General features: G+C 44.1%; 1 protein-coding gene across 4 annotated transcripts in view; it reads right to left on the reverse strand.

Moving 5' to 3' along the window:
- Nucleotides 1-20,996, reverse strand: part of LOC135903786 (uncharacterized) — a 70,744-nt gene extending 49,748 nt beyond the window's left edge. Inside the window, exons 1-5 of one of the 4 annotated variants that reach the window (XM_065434186.2) lie at nucleotides 20,631-20,996; nucleotides 20,222-20,322; nucleotides 14,748-14,795; nucleotides 11,503-11,577; nucleotides 8,708-8,797 (exon numbers count right to left, since the gene is read on the reverse strand). In XM_065434186.2, the coding sequence (XP_065290258.1) occupies nucleotides 8,708-8,797; nucleotides 11,503-11,577; nucleotides 14,748-14,795; nucleotides 20,222-20,316 (308 nt within the window). In that variant the 5' untranslated portion in view covers nucleotides 20,317-20,322; nucleotides 20,631-20,996. The remainder of the gene's footprint in view (nucleotides 1-8,707; nucleotides 8,798-11,502; nucleotides 11,578-14,747; nucleotides 14,796-20,221; nucleotides 20,323-20,630) is intronic. The other 3 variants (XM_065434187.2, XM_065434185.2, XM_065434188.2) reach the window with 3 other exon arrangements.
- Between the last annotated feature and the right edge of the window lie 291 nt (nucleotides 20,997-21,287).

Raw genomic sequence — 21,287 nt, forward strand, 5'->3', positions numbered from 1 at the left:
TTTTCCTTCTCTTGGTACCCATTCTGTAACCATAATGGTCCAACGGTTATCTAACCAGCACATTACATGACCTGCCCAGCTCCATTTTTTCCTCTTGATGTCATTTAGGATATTGTCTATATCCGTTTGCTCTCTGATCCACACCGCTCTCTTTCTGTCTCTTAACATTACGTCTAGCAATTTACATTCCATCGCTCTTTGCGCGGTACTTAACTTGTTCTCAAGCTTCTTTGTCAGACTCCAAGTCTCTGCCCCATATGTCAGCACTAGTAAAATGCACTGATTGTACACCTTCCTTTCCAATGATAATGGTAAGCTTCCAGTCAGGAGCTGACAATGTCTGCCATATGCGATCCAACCCATTTTTATTCTGTGAATTTCCTTCTCATGATCAGGGTTCCCTGTGATTAATATCTAGTAGGTAAAAGTACTCCTTCAGGGACTCTAGAGGCTGACTGGCGATCCTGAACTATTGTTCCCTTACCCGGCTATTCATCAGTATCCTTGTCTTGTGCGTATTAATCTTCAGCCCCACTCTTACACTCTCTCTGTTAAGGTCGTCAATCATTTGTTGTAACTCGTCTGCATTGTTGCTGAATAGAACAATGTTATCGACAAACCGAAGGTTGCCGAGATATTTGCCGTCTATCTTTATTCCTAAGCCTTCCCAGTTTAATAGCTTGAATACTTCTAAGCACGCAGTGAATAGCATTGGAGAGATTGCGTCTCCCTGTCTGGCCCCTTTCTTTATAGATATCTTCCTGCTTTTCTTATGTAGAATTAAGGTAGCTGTAGAACCTCTGTAGACATTTTCCAAGGTATTTACGTAAGTGTTCTGTACTCTTTCATTATGTAATGCCTATATGACTGCTGGTATCTTTACTGAATCAAATGCCTTTTCGTAATCTATGGAAGCCATATAGAGAGGCTTATTGTACTCTGCGGATTTCTCGAAAACCTGATTGATAACATGGATGTGATCCATTGTAGAGTATCCCTTCCTGAAGCCAGCCTGTTCCCTTGGTTGACTAAAGTCCAGTGTTGCCCTTATTCTATTGGAGATCATTTTGGTAAATATTTTATATAATACTGGGAGTAAGCTAATGGGCCTACAATTTTTGAATTCTTTAACGTTGTGGGATTCTGACCTGTGCTTTTGGGACAAAGGAATGACAACACAGTAGTGCAAACAATCACAAGGGCATTTATTGCACCTTTCATAGATCAATGCCTGCTAGCCGAGTTGCTATCCCCAAAACATGCCGATGGGCGCGCGACAAATCACGAAAGTCGGACTCACCGCGACCGGATAGCGAGCGAATATGTTCACCCCATGCTGGATCCCAACACCTGGTCGTTTGCATGTACGGTCACGCTAACGGTGGCCCATTCGAACGTGGCCTCGTGAGACGGTCTCACAGAAGCATGGATCGGCGCATGCGCGGAGCGTCTGCGCCGCTTGCTGTTCCCGAACCAAAGAGCAAGCGCCTTGTCCTTTCCGTGCCCAAGTAACCCCACCGGTAGGCGGCGTTAGCAGCGCAACACTCACGCCATCTCTCAAACTCCGCTTCAACTAGACCGACTGCCGCGGGCATCACGCAGGCCACATGGCAAAGCTGGATTGCAGGAGACGGTAGCTATGCAGGAAAACAACATATCAGGGGACGCGTGAGAGTCGCGCATCCCCACAATGTCTCCCTTTTTGTGGATTAGTATACTGTTTGCATTCTTCCAGTTTTCTGGGACCCTTGCAGTCGATAGACACTTCGTATAAAGAGCCGCCGGTTTTCCAAGCATTATGTCTCCTCCCTCCGATTAAATCGACTGTTATTCCATCTCCTGCCGCTCTTCCTCGTTTCATGTCTTGCAGGGCCATTCTGACCTCATCGCTAGTTATAGGAGGAGTTTCTGTATCCTGTTCATTACTGTTTCCAATTGAAGTGACCTTACTCCTCTAGGTACTGTACAGTTCAGTATAGAATTCTTCCACTGCTTTTACTATATCTTCAAAATTGCTGATATTACCCTGCTTATCTTTTAGTGCATGCATCTTGATTTGTCCTATGCCATTTCTTTCTCACTGATTTCAGGCTGCGTCCATTTTTTACGGCTTCAGTCTTTCTCACATTATAATTTCGAATATCACTTATCTTCCCCTTGTTGATCAGTTTTGACAGTTCCGCGAATTCCATCTGATCTTTTGAGTTGCACATTTTCATTTTTTGCCGTTTCTTTATTAGGCCCTTTCTTACTTGGGAAAGCTTGCCTACTGGTTGGCTCGGTGCCTGGCCTCCCACTTCAATTGCTGCCTCCGAAGCCAACCTAGTTACGGTTTCATTCATTAGCTCTATGTCATCATCTCTCTGTTCTAAGGCTGCATATTTGTTTGCAAGTACCAGCCTGAATTTGTCTGCTTTTACCCTTACTGTTTCAAGATTGACCTGTTTCTTCTTGACCAATTTTGCTCTTTCTCTCTTCAAATTGAGGTGAATCCTAGCCCTCACTAACCTATGGTTCATTGCACTTTACCCTACCTATCACTTGAACATCCTGCACTATGCTGGGATCGGCAGAAAGTATAAAATCAATTTCGATTTCTTGTTTCACCATTAGGGCTTTTCCAGGTCCATTTTCTGTTGCTACGCTGCCTGAAAAAGGTGTTCATTGTTCGCAACTTATTGCTTTCTGCGAATTCTACCAGCATCTCACCTCTAGCGTTTCTAGAATCAACACCGTAGTTTCCAATTGCCTGTTCACCTGCCTGCTTTTTCCCCACTTTTGCATTGAAGTCCCCATCACTACTGTATACTGCTTTTGCACCTTTCTCATCGCTAATTCAACATCTTCATAAAACTGATCTAATTCCTCATCGTCATGACTGGACGTGGGAGCGTAGGTTTGTACTATAATCTATACGTTTGAGTTTGATTAAGACTACTGCTACCCTCTTGTTGATGCTGTAGAATTCGTCAACGTTGCCCGCTATGTCTTTATGGATTAGGAATCCTATCCCATATTGCTTTTTATCCGGGAGACCTCTATAGCAGAGGACATAGCCGTTATTCATCAATGTGTAAGCCTCACCAGTTCTAATCTCACTAAGGCCGATGATATCCCAAACAATGTCTGATAATTCCTCAAAGAGTCCTGCTAAGCTAGCCTCACTCGAGAGGGTTCGGGTATTAAAACGTTGCAAGGGTCAGCTTCCATTGGCGGACTGTCTGGATCCAGAGGTTCTTAGCACCCTCTGCATGCATTACAGGTCGGACCGCCGCCTTGGTCAGGTACTCCACAGCTGCTGGGGACTGAGGGCCATAGGATAATCGAATGAACCATGTGGGAGGGGAGTGGCCCAATACTGCACCAGGGAGGCCAATTCCTGTTCTGGTGAGGGAGTGTCTTGTTGAAGCTTAGTAGGCCTTCCTAATTTGGTTGTACCTGGATTAGTATAGCCCCCCCTTGCTCTCGACATCTTTTGCCGGTGACAGGCATCACTCCAAGTCCGCAGATGTTGTACACTGGAGGAGGCAAATTTCAAGCTCACCAACGTTTAAAAAGAAAAAAAAAAACTCTTATAGCGGGATCTGAACTTCTGACTATGGCAACCGAGCACTCGACATAGCTCAGTCAGCTAATCCCACATGCGAAGAGGCTACCTTATCGCCGCAAAGTGCAGCCCCGAGGGCCCTACGTGCCTAAATATTGCATTCCGATGCTTAACCTTGTCTCAATATCCGGCCCTGACAACCGACTAGTCTAGTTACGAAGTCTACTATAATCAAATGGTCTCAGTGACACAGTGCTGAATAGTCGGCCAATCACTGGCATCAGTGTCGTGTCGGTTTTGTAGTGACCCAGGGTTATCCCGCCTTAAACAAGTACGTGAAGTCAGGTACACGCTATCACCACCAGCAAGAGAGGGCCGACGCTGCAAGAAGACTGCATCAGCAATGTGATATGTCTGAAGTGTCACCCAAGTGTAACGCAGGCGCTTATCGATAAATTTTATAGCAGTCAATGCAAGGCGGCAACCAAATGGTTCACGGTGCAGCCCAGAGGAAGCCCTCGCCGCTTTCTGTTTAAAAGTGGAGTTGCAGTCTTATGCTATGCATGTTTCTCACACCGCACCCATGAAGAGCTGTAGACCAGTGGAGTTCGAACCAATGTGGTACACAGCACAAGGGTTCACTGCAGTGCACGTCCATGCGCTCTATTTTTTTTTTTTCCTGGGTATTTTCCCTCGATATCTGGCGGCACTGCCACACGCACATCCCTTCCAAAACGTTGCGACTAATCCGCTGGGGCAGGGCGCATGCGCCATCGTGCAACGAAAAAGGCGGATTCGCTGGCGGTATTAATTTGACACTGCGTGCACAAAAGGGTCGTCGCCACCACCAAGCAGCACTTCCAAGTAATATGGCTTCAAATGCATGCGTTTGGGTCAAGACTGGAAGAAATTTCCAATAAAGCGACATTCCAAGTAGAGCGATTTTGTTATAACAAGGGATTACTGTATTCAGATTCAACGGTTACTAAAGGTTTGCTGAACTGAATGTACAGTAAACTTAGATATTTAGAGGCTTCCCCTTTGTGTTGACCCTTTTTGTGGACAAATTTGTTCCAGAGAAACGAGATGGCACTTTCGGTAGCGCGCCGCATGTAGCCTCAGAGACAGTGGACGAATACGAAACCACTACCGCTTCCACCTTAATTCTGTGCGATCAGCTGTCAGAAACGCAACTGCATTTTCACTAGCATGCTGTGCTCCAATCGTGCTGGATTAAGTTATGTGTGCACAAGTTCGCTGCAAAAATAGTTACTGGCATATTAAGAAATGGAATAAATCTATGCGACCAAGTTCACGGACTGCTGCTGTAACTGTCCGTACGTGTCACTGGCACTTCGAGATGTACGGCTTTCCTCGAGGACACAGAAATTTGCTCATCCGCCAGCACTGTATCACCAACTTCCAAAGAAAGTTATTTAGCCCCAGAACGTCGGCAAGAGTGAGTACCACTCGTTAGACAACGACAAAGGGAGTAGCGTCGTGTCCTGTCATAGCAAGTTTCGCACGCAGTATCAACACACATCTACCCCAACTAGCACGAAAACTTACACCCACTCTATCGCCAACGTGTCAATGAGTGAATGGGTGCACACATGAACACATGTGCACCCTATATGCCCAATAAATGAGGGACCACACCAATAGCACGCGAATGGTTGAAGCTGCCCGTTGCCCCTTCCAACGATGAATGTTTTTCTCATCGATGCTGAAGTCCCGCCTGGCTTACTATGCCTCTGTGGCCAGCACAACTTTTTATTAGAAAGCGGCGCTATAGCGTGCCATTAGAATAATGCCACGTCGCACGCCCATACCATAGAACCAGCTCCGATAAGACAGGTCAAAGCAACGACACCGCTCGTGTACTTTAATTGGCTACTGGCCTGGCTAGTAGCAACTGTGATGCTGACTTGTTTAAATGGCGCTAGCTGTGAACCATATTTATCATTTTCAGCTACTAACTGGTGAATTCTTTTAAATCCTCAAATCTTAGCCGACACTAGAGCTTTGTATATGATTATTTGGAAAGAGCTATTCGCCTAGATTCAAATAAATATGGTAAGTAATTTATTTTCAATTCAAGGAATTAAAAAATTTATGGGGTTTTACGTGCCAAAACCACTTTATGATAATGAGGCACGCTGGAGTGGAGGACTCTGGAAATTTAGACCAGCTGGGGTTCTTTAACGTGCACCTAAATCTAAGCACATGGGTGTTTTTGCATTTCACCCCCATCGAAATGCAGCCACCGTGGCCAGGATTCGATCACGCGACCTCGTGCTTAGCAGCCGTACACCATAGCCACTGAGCAACCACGGCGGGTATTTCAAGAAACTGAGCGACCTGCAGTGCAGATAGCCTATGCCACGCTCGCGTACGTGGGCAGCACAGTCATAGCTACGTAAATTGCAGTGTGCATGTCATCAACACACCTACACGTGTCAATGAATTTCTGCACGCGAAATAAAATGTGCACGTGGCACAGAGATGGAGTGAGCCGACGGCTGGGGCCAACAGTAAGTTTGCGCAGGCCTATACACAACCAGCATTGCCGTATAGTGTTAGTAACTCGCCGCCGCCGCTGGTCCCACATCACTCAGCCCAGGCAATCTCTTCTACTGCTGCTCACGGCGACACAGGAATCTGCTACAGTTTGTTTTTCACATAAAGTAGTACTTAATAGAACATTAGATCAAATGTGCAAGTGTTTTGTAAAGCAGTTTCTGCTTCTAAACCACTGGTTTGTGATCACGAGCAACGATCCAACGGCATTTCATCTTGCGGACAAAAAGCAAGCACCGATCCACAAAACAGCTTGGGTGGCTCGCAAGTACTATGTTTAATTTGCTATTCACACGTCAAAACCAGAGAGAAAGTCAGTTCATTGAAGTCCACGTTAATCATGTCAAATGGGGGCGAAATGGAAGAACATGCTTTGGGTGCATGTCAAAGAAGCCCAGGTAGTTAAAATTAATATGGAGTTCCCCACTACCACGTGCGTCCTAAATCAGGGCTTCAGCAACTCCACCCAGTCACCGCATACAATATCTCCCAAAGTAGTGGTTTGCTAAGCCACATTGGCATCATAAAAACCCATAAACATGGAGGCAGTTGAGGCAAACAATGGACGAGTCACCATGTAATAGAACATAGCAGTGCCCATGGGATCGCAGTGAAAAGGATCAACAGGAGTGGCAACAGCTGTCATCCGTAAAAATTAAATTCTGGGGTTATACGTGCCAAGATCCACTCTGACTATGTAGCACATTGCAGTGGGGGACTCCGAGAGAATCTTAAAGACATGGGGATCCTTAACATGCTCCCAATGCTTGGCACACAGGCTTTATTGCGGTTGGCAGCTTTCATCTTGCCATAAAGAGAAATGCTTCCCTGGCTGATCTGTTATGTGGAGTTGAACTTCAATATAACGAAGTCAGTAACATAGGCAATTCACTATTACACCGAAATTTCTTTCTATTGAGATTCAAGCTTTTATGCAAATAAATAGTTGCCAGTCAATTTAGCCTTATAGTATGGGAAGGGGCCGCAAATTTTTCCAAATTATCGGGCTAATTTCAATGAAAACAATTCACTGATAAATTTGGGAGTTGGTGACAAATGATACTGTTTCATGCCACGTACGTCAGCAATATCTTCTCGGTGGTACGAATTAAGTGAACCCAGCCACGCTCCACGCTTTCATGTGCACTCTGACCCCCGACTGATAGCTTTGTCCGCACTGGGATGACACTGTAAGGAAAAGTGCCCACAGTGGGCAGCAAATGGGAGAGCAAATGCTTCGTCTGCCTCTCCCTCCATCAGGTTGCCGAAACTAGAGATTACGCAACTTCCAATGCCAAATGTGCAGCGAGACAGCGTACATTGTGGCACGCTGTCTTGGTACCCGCTTTGTACACATGGCAGATTACCTCTAAAGCAGGGTGCCAGGCTGCGTATGCGCTAAGCCGCGCTTACAGCCATGGTCAGCCTCGCCCCAAACGGGAGACTCAGTCAACTTACCCCTACTCCGCCCCATCGCCTTATCATAAGCTTCCTTCCCTCCCCCTTTTCCCTTTGCTCGCGCGGGAAGGTGTCACTCGATCTTTTGTCTCACCCTGGCAGACTTTCCCTCTCACCTAAAGCACATACAGTACGTGGGGCACAACAGGATCTTATCGCACTTGGGCTTTATGGGGAAACCCGATGCAGCTCTACATCGGCCTTCTCTCTTGTCCTGCGGCACCAGATTTGAGAGGTGTGTTTGCAAGCAGTCCCTTGTAAAGGAATCATCTGATCAACCGAGTCATGGGAAGTTTCCATTTACTGCCTCGGCATTCCTTTGTGGTGACAGTGAAATATTGTTATATTGGCGCTGCATACATAACACTTTGTTACATTGAGGTTCTAAATACATGGTGTTCTGTAGACAAGAGGTTATGAAAAGTTATATACTTCGTTATATAGAACATTTTGTGATATTGAAGTTTGTTATACCAAGGTTTAACAGTAGTACCAACTTTTCACTAATCTTCCAACATTCTCTTATCTCCACCCTTTAAACATTAGTTTCCCCTTGACTGCTTTGAAGTACCAGTGCTTCCAAGACCTGTACAAGTGCCTTGTCTATTTGGACCTGAAAGGTCATTTCGCATTAAAATATGCAAAACTATTTCCCTGGCTTGAATACATCAGTGGCAGATATCTACTTCGCCAAACTGCTGTCTTCATTGCAAGGCACTCAGCCCTAGTTTAAAATGAGAATATGTTGAGCTAAATCGATAGCATATAAATCCAGAAGTCTATCCTCATTTTTTGTACACCGACATATCACCTTATAGTACAGAAAATTAGCACCAAAAGTCCTACTGCTGCTGCTCAATTTGAACCATACACACCAAGATGAATCTCTGACTCCCCTCTATGCCACTGTTATGTTTTGTAGAAACTATTTAGGCCTACTACATAAGATTACTGCTCAGCAGTTGCAGGTGTTCTGCTTGCATTAGCCTATGGCTCTACTTGGGTTCAAGATACGAACACTTGAGCCTCCGCAGTATTAAGGGACCTTGTATTTAGCCATCCTGTTCCACAAGTCGGCATGTCCCTTGAAAGCGGCCACCAGAGAAGTAACAAGGGGCTCACCCGGCCGAAACTGTGGTGCTGTCCGGTGATGAACGAGTGCTGTTGGGAACATTTGGCGTCGTTCCAGAATACATCAGGAGATCATCTTTCCTGCAGACAACCACCAGAAAACCATCCCTCTTTACCCTTCAAACACTACAGATTCCCCCCCCCCCCCCCTTCGGTCTCCTCCCGTTTCTTCTGTTGGTTTTTAACCTTGCATCACACATCCTTCTTAAAGGGCTCCTCACCAGGCCACACAGAAAATTTTAATTATAGGCTGGAAATTGTTACATGCCCTCTAGAGAGCTTTCTACCACAATAATTCTTCAAATTGGTTCATTATTAATTAGCAGAGATATAAATGAATTGTCGCAAACCCATGATTTAGGAGGCTAGCTTGACTGCGAACATACACACTCTTGCAACTTGCCCCGTCCAGCCTTCGCATGTAAAATTGCTTTTTGAGTTTTCCCATAATAGAGCAGGAGGATCACGTCACGCAAACGTCAGAATCCCCGCCCATTTTTTTCTCCTCGTATTTCTGTCGCACAGTGTACTTTTGGTGACAGTTGCAAACCTGAACGCTGCTGTGTTTCATTTCACCCTGCATCATCCTCTTGCGAGCTGTGCACAGGAACACCTGTGTTGTTTGATTGCTTCAACGAAATGGATCCCTCAATGTGTGGATGTTTGGAGAGGTTGGCCTGGCTCAGATCCTTACCGCAATATACCGCATTGTTGTACCGCTGGCCCCAAACTAGTGGCATGATAAGTCAATAGAGTGTTTTAGTTGGGCGTCTTTACAGTATGCTCCACTCCGAGCTGCCCCGCTAAGCCACAGCGGAGTGGCGGGCGACTTTCATGTTTTAGTTACATGTTTAGCGTAGTGGAGCGGATCTTTCGTAGTTGCAGCGCCCCTTGGCCAAATTCAGGGTAATGAAAGAAAATGAATACACCTATTCATCACTCTTATACAGTAAAACGTATATATGTATGTATATAACTTATTTCTCCATGAAGTATCTAGACGTGCGCTTGAAATGCGTTACCGGTCCATTTGATCCAATGGAAAATAAAGCGCCGTCTTGGGGAACGCCACGTGATAGCCAGAGCGCTTGCTTTCTGCATCCAATCTAATCCTTTCTGACGCCAACGCTAGCCAAAGTGCTGCGCGGCATGCTCCGCTCAGGCAGCTTCTAAGCGGACCGTGTTCCTCGCTCCACTAGCCCGCTTACGGCTAAGCAGACGGCGCATGCGCATTCGCGCTTGCACTCCGCTTAGCTGCTTAGCGGAGCGACAACACGCTCAACTAAAACACTAGTGCCACATGAACACTGAGAAAGATGCGAGCAGATCAAAGAGCATTAATTAGGTGCTGGAACATAGTCAAAAATAACAGCTTCGTTCACTGCACATTCAACAGCACAACGTCAAAACAAGCAGACGAAACTAAGTACATCTCGCTTGCTAAGGTATGAAGTAAAACAAGGACACGCAGACATTTGGTTTGTAGGTTTTATTCTTTCTCTTAAGTTTAATTCATTTATTGAAGCAATAGATCACATATAGCTGTTGTTGCCCTTAATAATTCTCAAAGTCGCATGTCACTGTGAGCAACTGCCCAGCACCACGAGCACAGTGCCTACGACAAGGGTGCACAGCGTGCGGTTTGAAATCTCTGCTGTTTTCGCGGCACACAGCAATGAATACTTTGCAGCCAGGATCGTTAGCATGCTTTGCGTACACTGCACTTGTCAGCCCAAAATGGCTGGACCTGGTGAGAGGCCCTTTAAGCTATGCACCAACTAGTCCAACATAGTACTCTGCTAAACTACCTAGCACCACAAAGTGAATTTTGGTTATCTCTTGACCTAGAGCCTATTCTACACAAAGGGCACACCAAAAGATGGCTGCCACTGCCAACAGCACACATGCCATGTGCTGCCTGTTATATTTGCAAATGCTGCATTTACCTTGAAGTGTATGTTTTGCTGTAAAAATTAGGACCGACATGTATATTAGCCCGTTTAGTCATAAATTGCAATGCACCGTCAATCAATGTGCTAAAGTTGCATAATTTGTAGTGCCAAGGGCACCTGTGAATAATCTGACAGGGACTACTTATCTGATAGTTCCAGAGGGATTCCGATTGTGGCATGGACTATAAGCTTTAGTAGCCGAGCTTACTGTAAATGAAATTGCGTGATGTTAAAATGTTTTTTGTTTGTCTAAAAAGATTAGTAAACCTTTATTAGAATTTTTTTATTTTTCAGTAAGTTCAATATATAGCAGTCAACCTGTACTCGTGTTCGAGCTACATTCAAGTAAATATGGTACTTCAGCACTTCGGACTGAATGTGCCAAACACTGCAGTGCCTTTGGTAAAGTGGTCATGCATAGCAGATCTCTGCAGTCTGAAGTGAACTGGAGCTAACATTGGGCAAGTAAAGAAACCAACTGATCCACAGCTCAGATTAGGTGGCTTTTTTCCTTATCACTACTGAACACAATTGGCAATGCATTCATGAATGTGGACATTCTGACTGAAGAACACATGCGGTAGAACACAGGCTTCTACAGCCACATTAAAAGAAAGTACAGAAACAAATTGCATGCAATGCCTGAATAGTTGCAATAATAGATTTATAGAATCAGCCTCAGGTGGCTATTCACTATGAATTTCATAGACCAACTCGCATGCCTGTGTCAGAAACCTGAATTTGCACGAATGTCAAGAAGCTATAATGCAGTGCATTTCTAGCTTGAAACCCACCAAAAATGCCCTAAAAGCAAACAACCAGTACGAAACTTACAGCGAGCGCTTGTGAGCAGACCACCCCGTCACGTTGCCATTGACTTCGCACGGAGGCTCATCACCTTGCACTTGTCTGCACAGTTCATGTGAAGGAACAAAATTAGCCTTTTGAATGTGAAAATTTGACATCTCGAATTGAACACAAAAGCAGAAAGGGGACACGGCACCATACATGAGAAACACAACCACCAAAAGCATTACTGGACAAGTTTATATTTAATGGTTTGGTGTCATTAAAACTTGTTTGGTGTATGGTAGAAAGGTAGAGACAATGTCAAGCTCGTAATTCCTGGTGCTATTTTCCAGCACAAAAACGGTACAGCGCTGGCCATCAATTGATATTTATTCAATTCTGCAGAATATATAAGCTGTATTGGAGAGGAAAAAACATGAAAAGGCGTTTTTATTAAAGTCATACAGCATGTATAGTACATGCAATTCCATTTGTTTCTTTAGCGACAGGGAAAGAGGTGCAATACTGACACATGTATCGCCTACTTTTGCAAATTTTACTGCCTCCCATTTGTCATGTCGGCATATCTTGTCTATTTGGTTAATCGTTCTCACACAGGAAAATAGCACTATGTCAAATCAACTACTAGCCCATAAGCGCATTCTTTGTTTTTAATTTCCCACATCCTTTTTAGTTGGTCAAAAGGTAGTCACTGCTACCTGAACACTTGAGTAACAAGGATAGCTGTGAGCACAGTCGGCAATTGTCAAATTGGGCCCCTGTGTTCCAAGTCTAATTGCTGTTTATACATCCAATGTTGCACGCATTCCAGAGCACTCAGCAGTGCTCATGTCAGTTGGACCAGTTTTGGTATTGAAGCCATAATGTTCAAGAAGTTTCCAATACAGTCAGAACATCTTGAACAAAAAGAAATGATAAAAGTGATAATTTGTTGAAATCTGTCACTGCAAGGATAAGAAAATGCCTGTGTGGCAGTACAATATGCGGAAAAGAAGTCTACAGCAAATGTGAACATGATGCACACATGCATAAGGTCACGAAATAAGCTTGCCAATTTAAGTGACCACATCAACAGTGAAACATGTGCTGAACATTAAATCAGTAATCATTCAAGCATTGCTTTTCAATGATGAGAAGGCAGCTGAGCTAAACATACAAAACAAGGCACATTCACAGGACATCAAACATTTTGTTGCCCTATTTGTGCCTTGCACGCTGCCACTGGTTATAAGCTGATGAGAATAACTGCTAGCGGTATAGCATTTTGGCAACCGCAATGATATCTGTAAATACCTGTACTCTTCCATATCCGTATATAGTTTCCTATATCCTTTGCGTGTAAAAAAAGAAAGCTTCGGAATACTTGCAATAAACCTATGCAAAGAGCCACTGGTAAATCATTGGTGACATGCACAGGGGCAGGTCAATTTAAAGTGGCCAGCAAATGCATGGAGAGCTTTAATGCAAATATTTTTATATGTGTTTGCAAGATAACGGAAAGAGGCACCACAGGCAATAAATATATAGTTGAAAGCAAATTTTCAGATGCCGTATTTAGAAATTGAGGGAAATGATGTGAAAGAAGTTCTTGCTCCTGGCAAATTAAGACATAAAATTGAGCCATGGCACATTTTTACCAAAGGCTGCAACAAAACTGCGTAACTGCTAAAGGTGCGTGACAGTTATAGTGCATACAGTGTCCTATACTGTACAAGACGTCATTTTAATAATTACAGCTGCCAATTAGATGCAGCAGAAAAGCAAGGTAAAATCTCAAAACCTTAACTTCAAGTTTTCCCTTCAGAAAACAAATTTCCCTCTTGTCTAATAATTCTTGCATGCTTAATTCCAATTACAGAATGCACTCATGCACAGCCAGTTTAGGCCTTACTAAAGATTAATGAAGTATCCCATTAATACATTTGGGTACCAAATGAACACAATTGACACAAATTAAAAGCAACAAATTATCCATAGGTGCCTGAACACCCTTTTGTCCTGTTAAATATGAAAACGTGAGGAAGTTCCATAAAAGGGAACACTGACATATACCTCAGAGTAACACAAAGATAAAAGGAAACTCCATAGCATTCCTCCATAACACAGTTGAATAATTAGGCTGGCCAGGGCATGAAACCTTGCCCTAATTACATTTCCAGGCAAGCCGAACAAATGGGTAGTAAGGCAAGCTGCACAACGCTATGAATGAATTCTGGGGTTTTACTTGCCAAAACTACCACTTGATTATGAGAAATGCCCTAGTGGGGTACTCTGGATTATCTTTGACCTCCATGGGATATTTAACACGTCCCCAGTGCATCGTCCCCAGGTGCAGTTCGCCATCAGGCTTTAAGGTGCAGCTTGCCGTTCACAGCTTCGCTGGTTATCCATCAGAGTGGAAGGGGACTGAATTTTTTTTAGTTCACTGCTGTCCTTGCAAAGATGTCTTTTTATCCCGACTTTGACAGAATATGAACAAGACTTGACATGGTCAGTGACCACTTAGCTGTCTAGAAGTCTACAGTGGCTAATGGAACACAGCTTTATCTTGCTAGGAAGCTAGAAGTTACTGTGTGGCAAGGGCTCTTTTTCCCCAGGCATTCCTTTTACAACTACTAAGCTTCATAATTGTCCCATGACACTACCTATTCTTCCTTCCTCAATGCCGCCAAGAAGCACAGTTCAACTGGTTGAAGGGGCAAAACCAGAATGTTACAGCAGCAAACACAGCAAGACATACAGATGAAGGGTCCATTATATGAAGACTCATTCTGACTTGCAAGTTGCTGCAGTTTATAAAGCTCATTCCATTCAGTAGCTTTAAACATTCTATGGTCTAAATGCAAAAGAGAGAATTACTTAATTAGTGGAAGGAAGGTGATAAAGGCAGTGTGGGCCTGCTACCTTTGCGCCTGTCAGCCAAAAGGGCTGCACATCTGGCCACAGCAACATTAGTCTTCACACTTCCAAAAATGGTAATAAAAACATACAAGTAAAGAGAAAGGCAAGTGTGCACAGGTGTGCGAGTACCTACTTTTCTTCATCCTCATCAATTTAGCACCATTTTTTAAGTGCAAACCTTTACCAACTGGCCCAAGTTTCCCTGCTAATAACAGTATTTGCCAAACATTTACATCCAACATCTGATAAACACCTCAAAACATTTGTATCTATTACCAATACACTTTTGTTAGTACTTGACCATCTGTGCCAGTAATCTTTCTATGCATATGAGAAGTATAAGCAAGAACCAAGCCTTCTATACTTACTGCATCTTAAGAAGTGCAAACAATTCTGGCAGGTTTGCTTGCATGTTGCTGCAATGCAAAAACAGTGCAAATTTCAATGCAATGCAAGGAAGGTAAGGGATTCTTTTACAGAAAGTGCAAAAGCATGCTAAACAGGGCAATGGGAGAGCAGCAAGTGAACAGACAAAGCATACAGTTTCAATATCAGCCACAAATGTTGGACATATGTACAGTTGCATTAGAAGTTCAGAAACTGCAGGATCTTGCAAAACATTGGATTTGCTAGCAGTACACGAATGCCCCCAGTATAACCTTACAGTAATATATTGTTCACTTACGCTAAGCAGGCTGGAAATCCAAATACCAAGCTGCAGAAATATTATAGTCTTCCTTACATCCCACAGCCCCTAAACTTTTGATGTAGACTGTTAAGGCGAAACTGAAGGAAGCATGCTTCCTCTTACAAGAGTTTCAGCTTAACAAACTTATCGCATTTTCCCCACTCCAGTGTCTCAACGTTTAAGCCCATACTGCAGGAATTTTCATTTTCTTGTGAAACAATTGGACAAGCCTTTGTTTAGATCAAGTATGCCTGAAGAAACCAATTTTCTAACAATATGCACACTTGCAATTTTATAAGCAATAAATGTCACAGCATATATGATACACCATGCAGTTATGTGTATATTTTGACCTATAGAAAGGCATCCAAATTACAGAAAACGTGAAAGAAATATCTGAGCCATTAAAAGAAATCTTGAGAAATGGTGTAGAAAATAGAGTATATCTCAGTTCCATCTAGCAAAAGTTTATCCTTGAACTGACTAACTAGTAGCCATTAAACCTTTACACAACCTTTAAAGTGCTCCCTTTTATATAATTGCTTGCTTTGCATAGTCTAGCTATTAGAATGACTTCTTCCTCTTTCACTGCGAGTTTTTTGGTGCTGCTATTGTCATTAGCTCTTGGAATACGGCAGGCCCTACACCATGTTAATTGTAATGCTTCTGGCATTTTCATTTTCCGATATTCATGACAATGGTGCTAATAAATGGTACAGCCTATAATAACATTTTGCTACCAAATTTATTTCTCATGGGAAAACATACATAGGGGGGGGGGGGGGGGAGGGTTATTCTGCAAGTATCCACCTAATGGACATGTCCACAAGGTGGACACTTGCAGAACACCCCTCTTGCTCTCCTCCCCAAAGCAACCCATCACTGTATGCTGTCCCATATGATGCAGCTATTATGCTCAACTCACAGAGGAACTCAAATGTCTTGTTTAAAACATTATGGTAGGCTACTAAACAGCAAACAAACACCCCGGTTTGTTTTTGTATGCTGATTACACATGTAAAAATTGTCAAAATATCCTGTTTATTTACTAACTTGTGTGCTGTGCAACTAGCTGCAGCCAAGCATTATTCAAGAAAAATATATATAAAAATTTTCAGAGTTATGGTCACTGTTTTTCACTGCTACACATTTGGAGTATTTTATGTATATCATATGATACACAACACGGTAAGGGAATAACAATGTTGTCCCTTTTTGTAGCGGGCTGCCACCCGCAGAATCACTAAGAGTGATTATTGGCCAGTTTCCTATTACGGAATAAAAAATAAAGGCCATCGCAAGTGCAGCGATAGATGGTAATGGAGCACCATGATCAAGCATAAATGGTCAAGTATCAACATTTCTCACTCATAACCAGACTTGCCATGTGCTACGCAGCCCAACTGATATTTGAAGGGGGAACCTTCATTGCTTAAACTGCTTAGAAGTATCTTGAGATTTTTTAGGAGCGGCAAGTTGGGTCAGACCAAAAAATTTGAAGATTCCTTATTCTTTGAGTTATAGTTCTTAAAAATTCTATGTATGTAGAATTTTGTACTTTACTTCAAATATGATGTCTACATTTGTTTATCTCATTATGGTTCTTACGTTACACAAGATTATGTTGATTAACTTCCTGAAAGTCAAGAAAAAAAGTTGCTCAGTTTCACTAATAAAAGTATCAATGGCTTCTAGCCAGGTTGGCCTAATTGAATTTGTTGAATCGTGCTGAAGTTGTTGATACTTATTGAGGCAACATTTGCATGACTGATATTTGAGGAACTGACATAAAAATAGGCACAGTATTTTGCAATAAGCACATATTATCTGAAGTTTTCAGCACGATAATTCAAAAACAAGTCTTGTTTTATTTTTTTGTCTATGACCCAGCTTTTCCTTTAAAAGGAAAGGGGAAAAGCATCCATACATAGAATACACAACCTATTGATGTGTCAGTAACATTAAAGGGACTCCGAAACGATTTTCACGATTTTGTACAAACGTACAGAGTCGTTAGAGAAGGTCCTTCTGATCATTGACGTGTAAGCACTCCGCATAAGGTGTGTAATTTATTAGAAAGTTTTAAAAATATACATCGCTGCCGACCGTAGCACATCGCTCAACTGAATTTTAAGTCGCCCCCAACCCATTTGACATCATTTGCCCCAATGACGTTAGTAGGGTGAGCTAACGAATAGTAGGGCTATCGTTAGTAGGGTGAGCTACCCAGGGCGCATCAACAATTTTTCCAACTTTATGGCAAACAAATGTTGTTCGTAATAGATGGAATGTTAGTCAACTTGTTTCTATAAAAAGAAAGCAACAGAAAGAATGGACAAGAGCAATTTCTCACTACCCTTAAGCCCTTCTGGCACACAGCAAATGTCTGCTTGTGTTACGTGCTCCATCTTGACAAGAGCTCATCGATCAGAGTCTGTCTAAGTCTTTTCGCAAGCACCCTGATTCGACTTTGTTGTGTTGTGGGCTGCACATGTAGCGACTGGCAATACGTCAAGCTGCGACACTGTGTCCCTCTGCAAGGCAGCAGAAGAGTGGACTGGCTGCAGCGCATCAGACTGTCGGTATCTGATTGGCATCAGGATTTGAGAGTTTGCAGCCGTCACTTTACAACGGAGGATAACTACCACAATAGCGTATTGCGAGTCCGGTACTAGGGTAAATGCAAGTGCAAGGGGACAGTGCCTGGCCGTTTGACCGTGCCGTTTTACGGGATGAGCAGAAGCACAAATGTTAATGGTCTGCACAGTGCAGCCACCTGGTGGCACAGAGCTCTACCACACACAATGGGCTCCCTGCAATGGTCAGGCGGCGCGGCGATCGGCTCAGCCGTCAGCGCCACCGTGTCAGTTGCGCGAAACACCGAGGTGGCCGCTGCTACGGAGGCATGCTTTTGCGGCACTCGTTTGAAAGCTTTCAGACGTTCTAAATTGCGGTTTTAAGGCAATCGAAAACGTTGAGGCCCATTTTGGACCACCGACGCTTGAGAAAGGACGTGAAATCTTTTACTACAACCACGTATACCGTGTCAAAGAAGTAAACAGCACGGACATACCAGTGAGGTGCTTAAATTAAATTGTGGTGTTTTAGGTGCCAAAACCACGATCTGATCAGGAGGCACGCCGTGGTGGGAGACTGCGGAATAATTTGGACCGCCTGGGGTTCTTTAACGTGGACCTAAATCTAATTACACGGGTGTTTTAGTATTTCGACCCCATCGAAATTCCGCCGCGGTGGCCGGGATTTATTCCCGCGACCTCGCGTTCAGCAGCCCAACACCGTAGCCACTAAGCAACCACCGCAGGTAGCAAAGTATTTTTCACAACAAAGTAAGTATGCTTACGACGTCGATTTCGAAGTGCGTTAACAAATCATTATTTTATGCCACTTAAGTGAGCAAATACGGCCGTGGACGTCTTTGAACTGTCATTTGTCACTTTCTTACTTGGAGCGTGCCTTGCACCTCACATTGTAGAAGTTTTGGCGAATTGGCAGGTAAGTGCTTTTTTCTCCGTTGACGAAGTGCCTCGAGCATATTCTGGTATTGTCGTTCGGGCTCGAATGTCAGAAGGTGAAGAATCATAGAAAGCAATCAGCTGAGACTAAACAACGTGAAGATTGAAGAAATATGCTCTCGTGTGCTCGAGGGAAATGCTAATTTTCGAATACTCGTCGTGTTCTGCAGTGTACTCCAACCTTAGTTCTGTTGTTCTAAGCGCGAGAAAACATCGGCACGAATGAGCTCGATACCAGCATTCGCGTCTTGATCTTGGCGCAGGAGGGAGCAAGCGCATGCAAAGCTCCAGCACGGAGCGCTTACGAAGCTAGATTTGACACCTAACAACCACTGCAGGTTTGTTTTGGGGCAAGAAGAGCTAAACAACTATCAAAACTGATTTACAACAGCAGGAACCAGTTCACGCATTTTCATGCAGTTGACGCTTTATTGTGTCTTTTTACAGATGCCGCTCCTGGCTCTTTTTCATTTTTTTTTCTTGTTTTTGCACTTGCGTCTTAGTTCGTTTAGCAGAAATTCGCAAGACCGACACAAACCGCGACGATCCACTTCAGCCGCCGGCTTGCTTCCCCCGGTTTCGAAGGGAAGCGGTACAATTTGATGCCGACATCCCCTTCGCGCTTGTGACAGTTCTTAACGCAGCAGTATCTGCGCTTGTTCTTTTTGTTCACACTTCTCACAAAGGAGCTGCCAAGAGGCCGCGGGGAATCTATTGGAAAATTGGAAAAGCAGGCTTGCAGGCGCGCCTGAGCGCGCCGCGGTCACTGGTGAAATGACGGTGACGGCCTACCTACGGATGCTCACCGCCGCTGCCAGGTGGCATGACATGTACAGGCAAACTGCATTGCAGGGTGCCCATAGCAGTAACAAGATGTATTCTTTGCTGCTGGTGTAAATTTTTTGCGTGAGTGTAATTGTAACACACTTTTGTAAATGTTTAAAATGTTTTACACTCGGTCAGAGCAACATTGGCACTTTGTTTGGTTGGTTAAGCTCTGCGCCTACAGGTGGCTGAACAGTGCAGACCAATTAGGCCGCTCACATACGTCTATGCGAAAGCTCCTTCATCAGCTTGAGTTTATGTCTCCATGCATCTGTCGAAACGCCCAGCTTGCAACGCACGCTGCTTCGATAGCTCTCGCTTGGGGTCGACTGCCAGGCAGCTGGCAGAGAGTTTGGAGAGGCTTCGCCTGCTCGAGAACCGGAAGTCAACGACACAATGTGGGCAGGGGCGGGGCTGCGGAATATCTGAACATTTTATGTCAAGGCAGCAATGAATGAAAGGCAGTCAATGACTCGCGAAAGGAACGGAACAAGCCGCAATGAAGAGTTTTAGATAGCTTGCATTTCGAAATGCATTTGGAGAAAGGCAAGCCCAGCGCGGTTTTTTCGTCCTTACATTCACTGGTGTATTTCAGCGAGCTCTACGCAGTGCGATGGTTTAAAGCAATCAAATAAGCAAATAGTGAAAAAGGTTTACCAAATGCAAGTACTACAATCACTCGTGCTCACACGATGATGTACAGCCAGCAGCAGATAGTAAGTTCTCACTCGCTGCCTTCACCGATAAGTTACGAGAAAAGCAAGTTAAACGCCTTCGAAGGCCCCGCTATACTCACGAAGGCAGGTTACCGGAAGCACCACTTGAGGAGCCAAACGAAAGCTTAGGCTTGGGTTTCTTTCTCCTTTCACGCTTTGCAGCGACAGTTGACATCTCGTCCTGCATTCGCCATTGTAGCATAGACTGTCAACCATGCTGTTCACACAGCATTCCGAAACAATAAGCGGAATTCACATTTTATCGTCTGATACAGCAGCTGCTCGTATTAAAGGGTTCCCTCAGTAACGAACAAAGTAACGTTAAATCACGGGGCCGCGCCCAGAGCAGTCAGTTACAGGCAATACAGCAGAGACGTTTTTCTTTAGTTTTTGAATGCGCCGCGAGTGAGGCAACGTTTCATGACGTCTCGAAAGGCGAACGAGTGCCCGGGGCGAGCAGCTGTAGCCCTGAATGGAGAAATAGCTCACCTTAGCTTCGTCGGCCTCTGAAGGAAGAATCGAAGCGTCTAGACGATTCCGCACGACAACCGGGTTCCAAAGGCGAACGTCGAACGAGGCTCGCGCTCGAGCTGCTCGAGCAACTCGCGCTCACGCACCACGTAACCTCACGTGGAACCACTGGCCAATCACAAGATGTCAAGCGGCAAGCCGCGATAAGCGTGCGATGCGTTTTCTTTCTTTCTTTCTTTTTTTTCAAACGCCGTTTCATTGCAAAATGTCAACGAATAGCAAGTGCCCGCTACGCCCATTTGAAGCAATAAAAATTAAAAGGGTTCACTCGCGTTCACTGACACATAGCTCATACACATAGCCAAGCACCTGTAAAGGCATGTGTAAAGGGCATAACCGAAACCCAGATGTCGAATTGGGCGTAAACGGCTTCATTCAGTTTCAGTTTCGGCTTCAGTTTCGGCTTCAGTTTCGGTTTCATTTTTGTCAAACTAAAACAGCTTGGCAAGGGACCGTGGCTAATGACTGTGCTAATGACATAGAGACCACTGATTTCCACTGTAGTCTTACAGATCAGTGGAGAGATCACTTTGAGTTACTTGCATGATTGCATATGACTTGCTCTAATGTCCCTGCTAGCTATAAAGTCGTAGTAAAAAGAGAAAGGAAGGAAAC

Source organism: Dermacentor albipictus, chromosome 4, assembly GCF_038994185.2.
Source record: "Dermacentor albipictus isolate Rhodes 1998 colony chromosome 4, USDA_Dalb.pri_finalv2, whole genome shotgun sequence".
In the NCBI taxonomy this organism is placed as follows: domain Eukaryota; kingdom Metazoa; phylum Arthropoda; class Arachnida; order Ixodida; family Ixodidae; genus Dermacentor; species Dermacentor albipictus.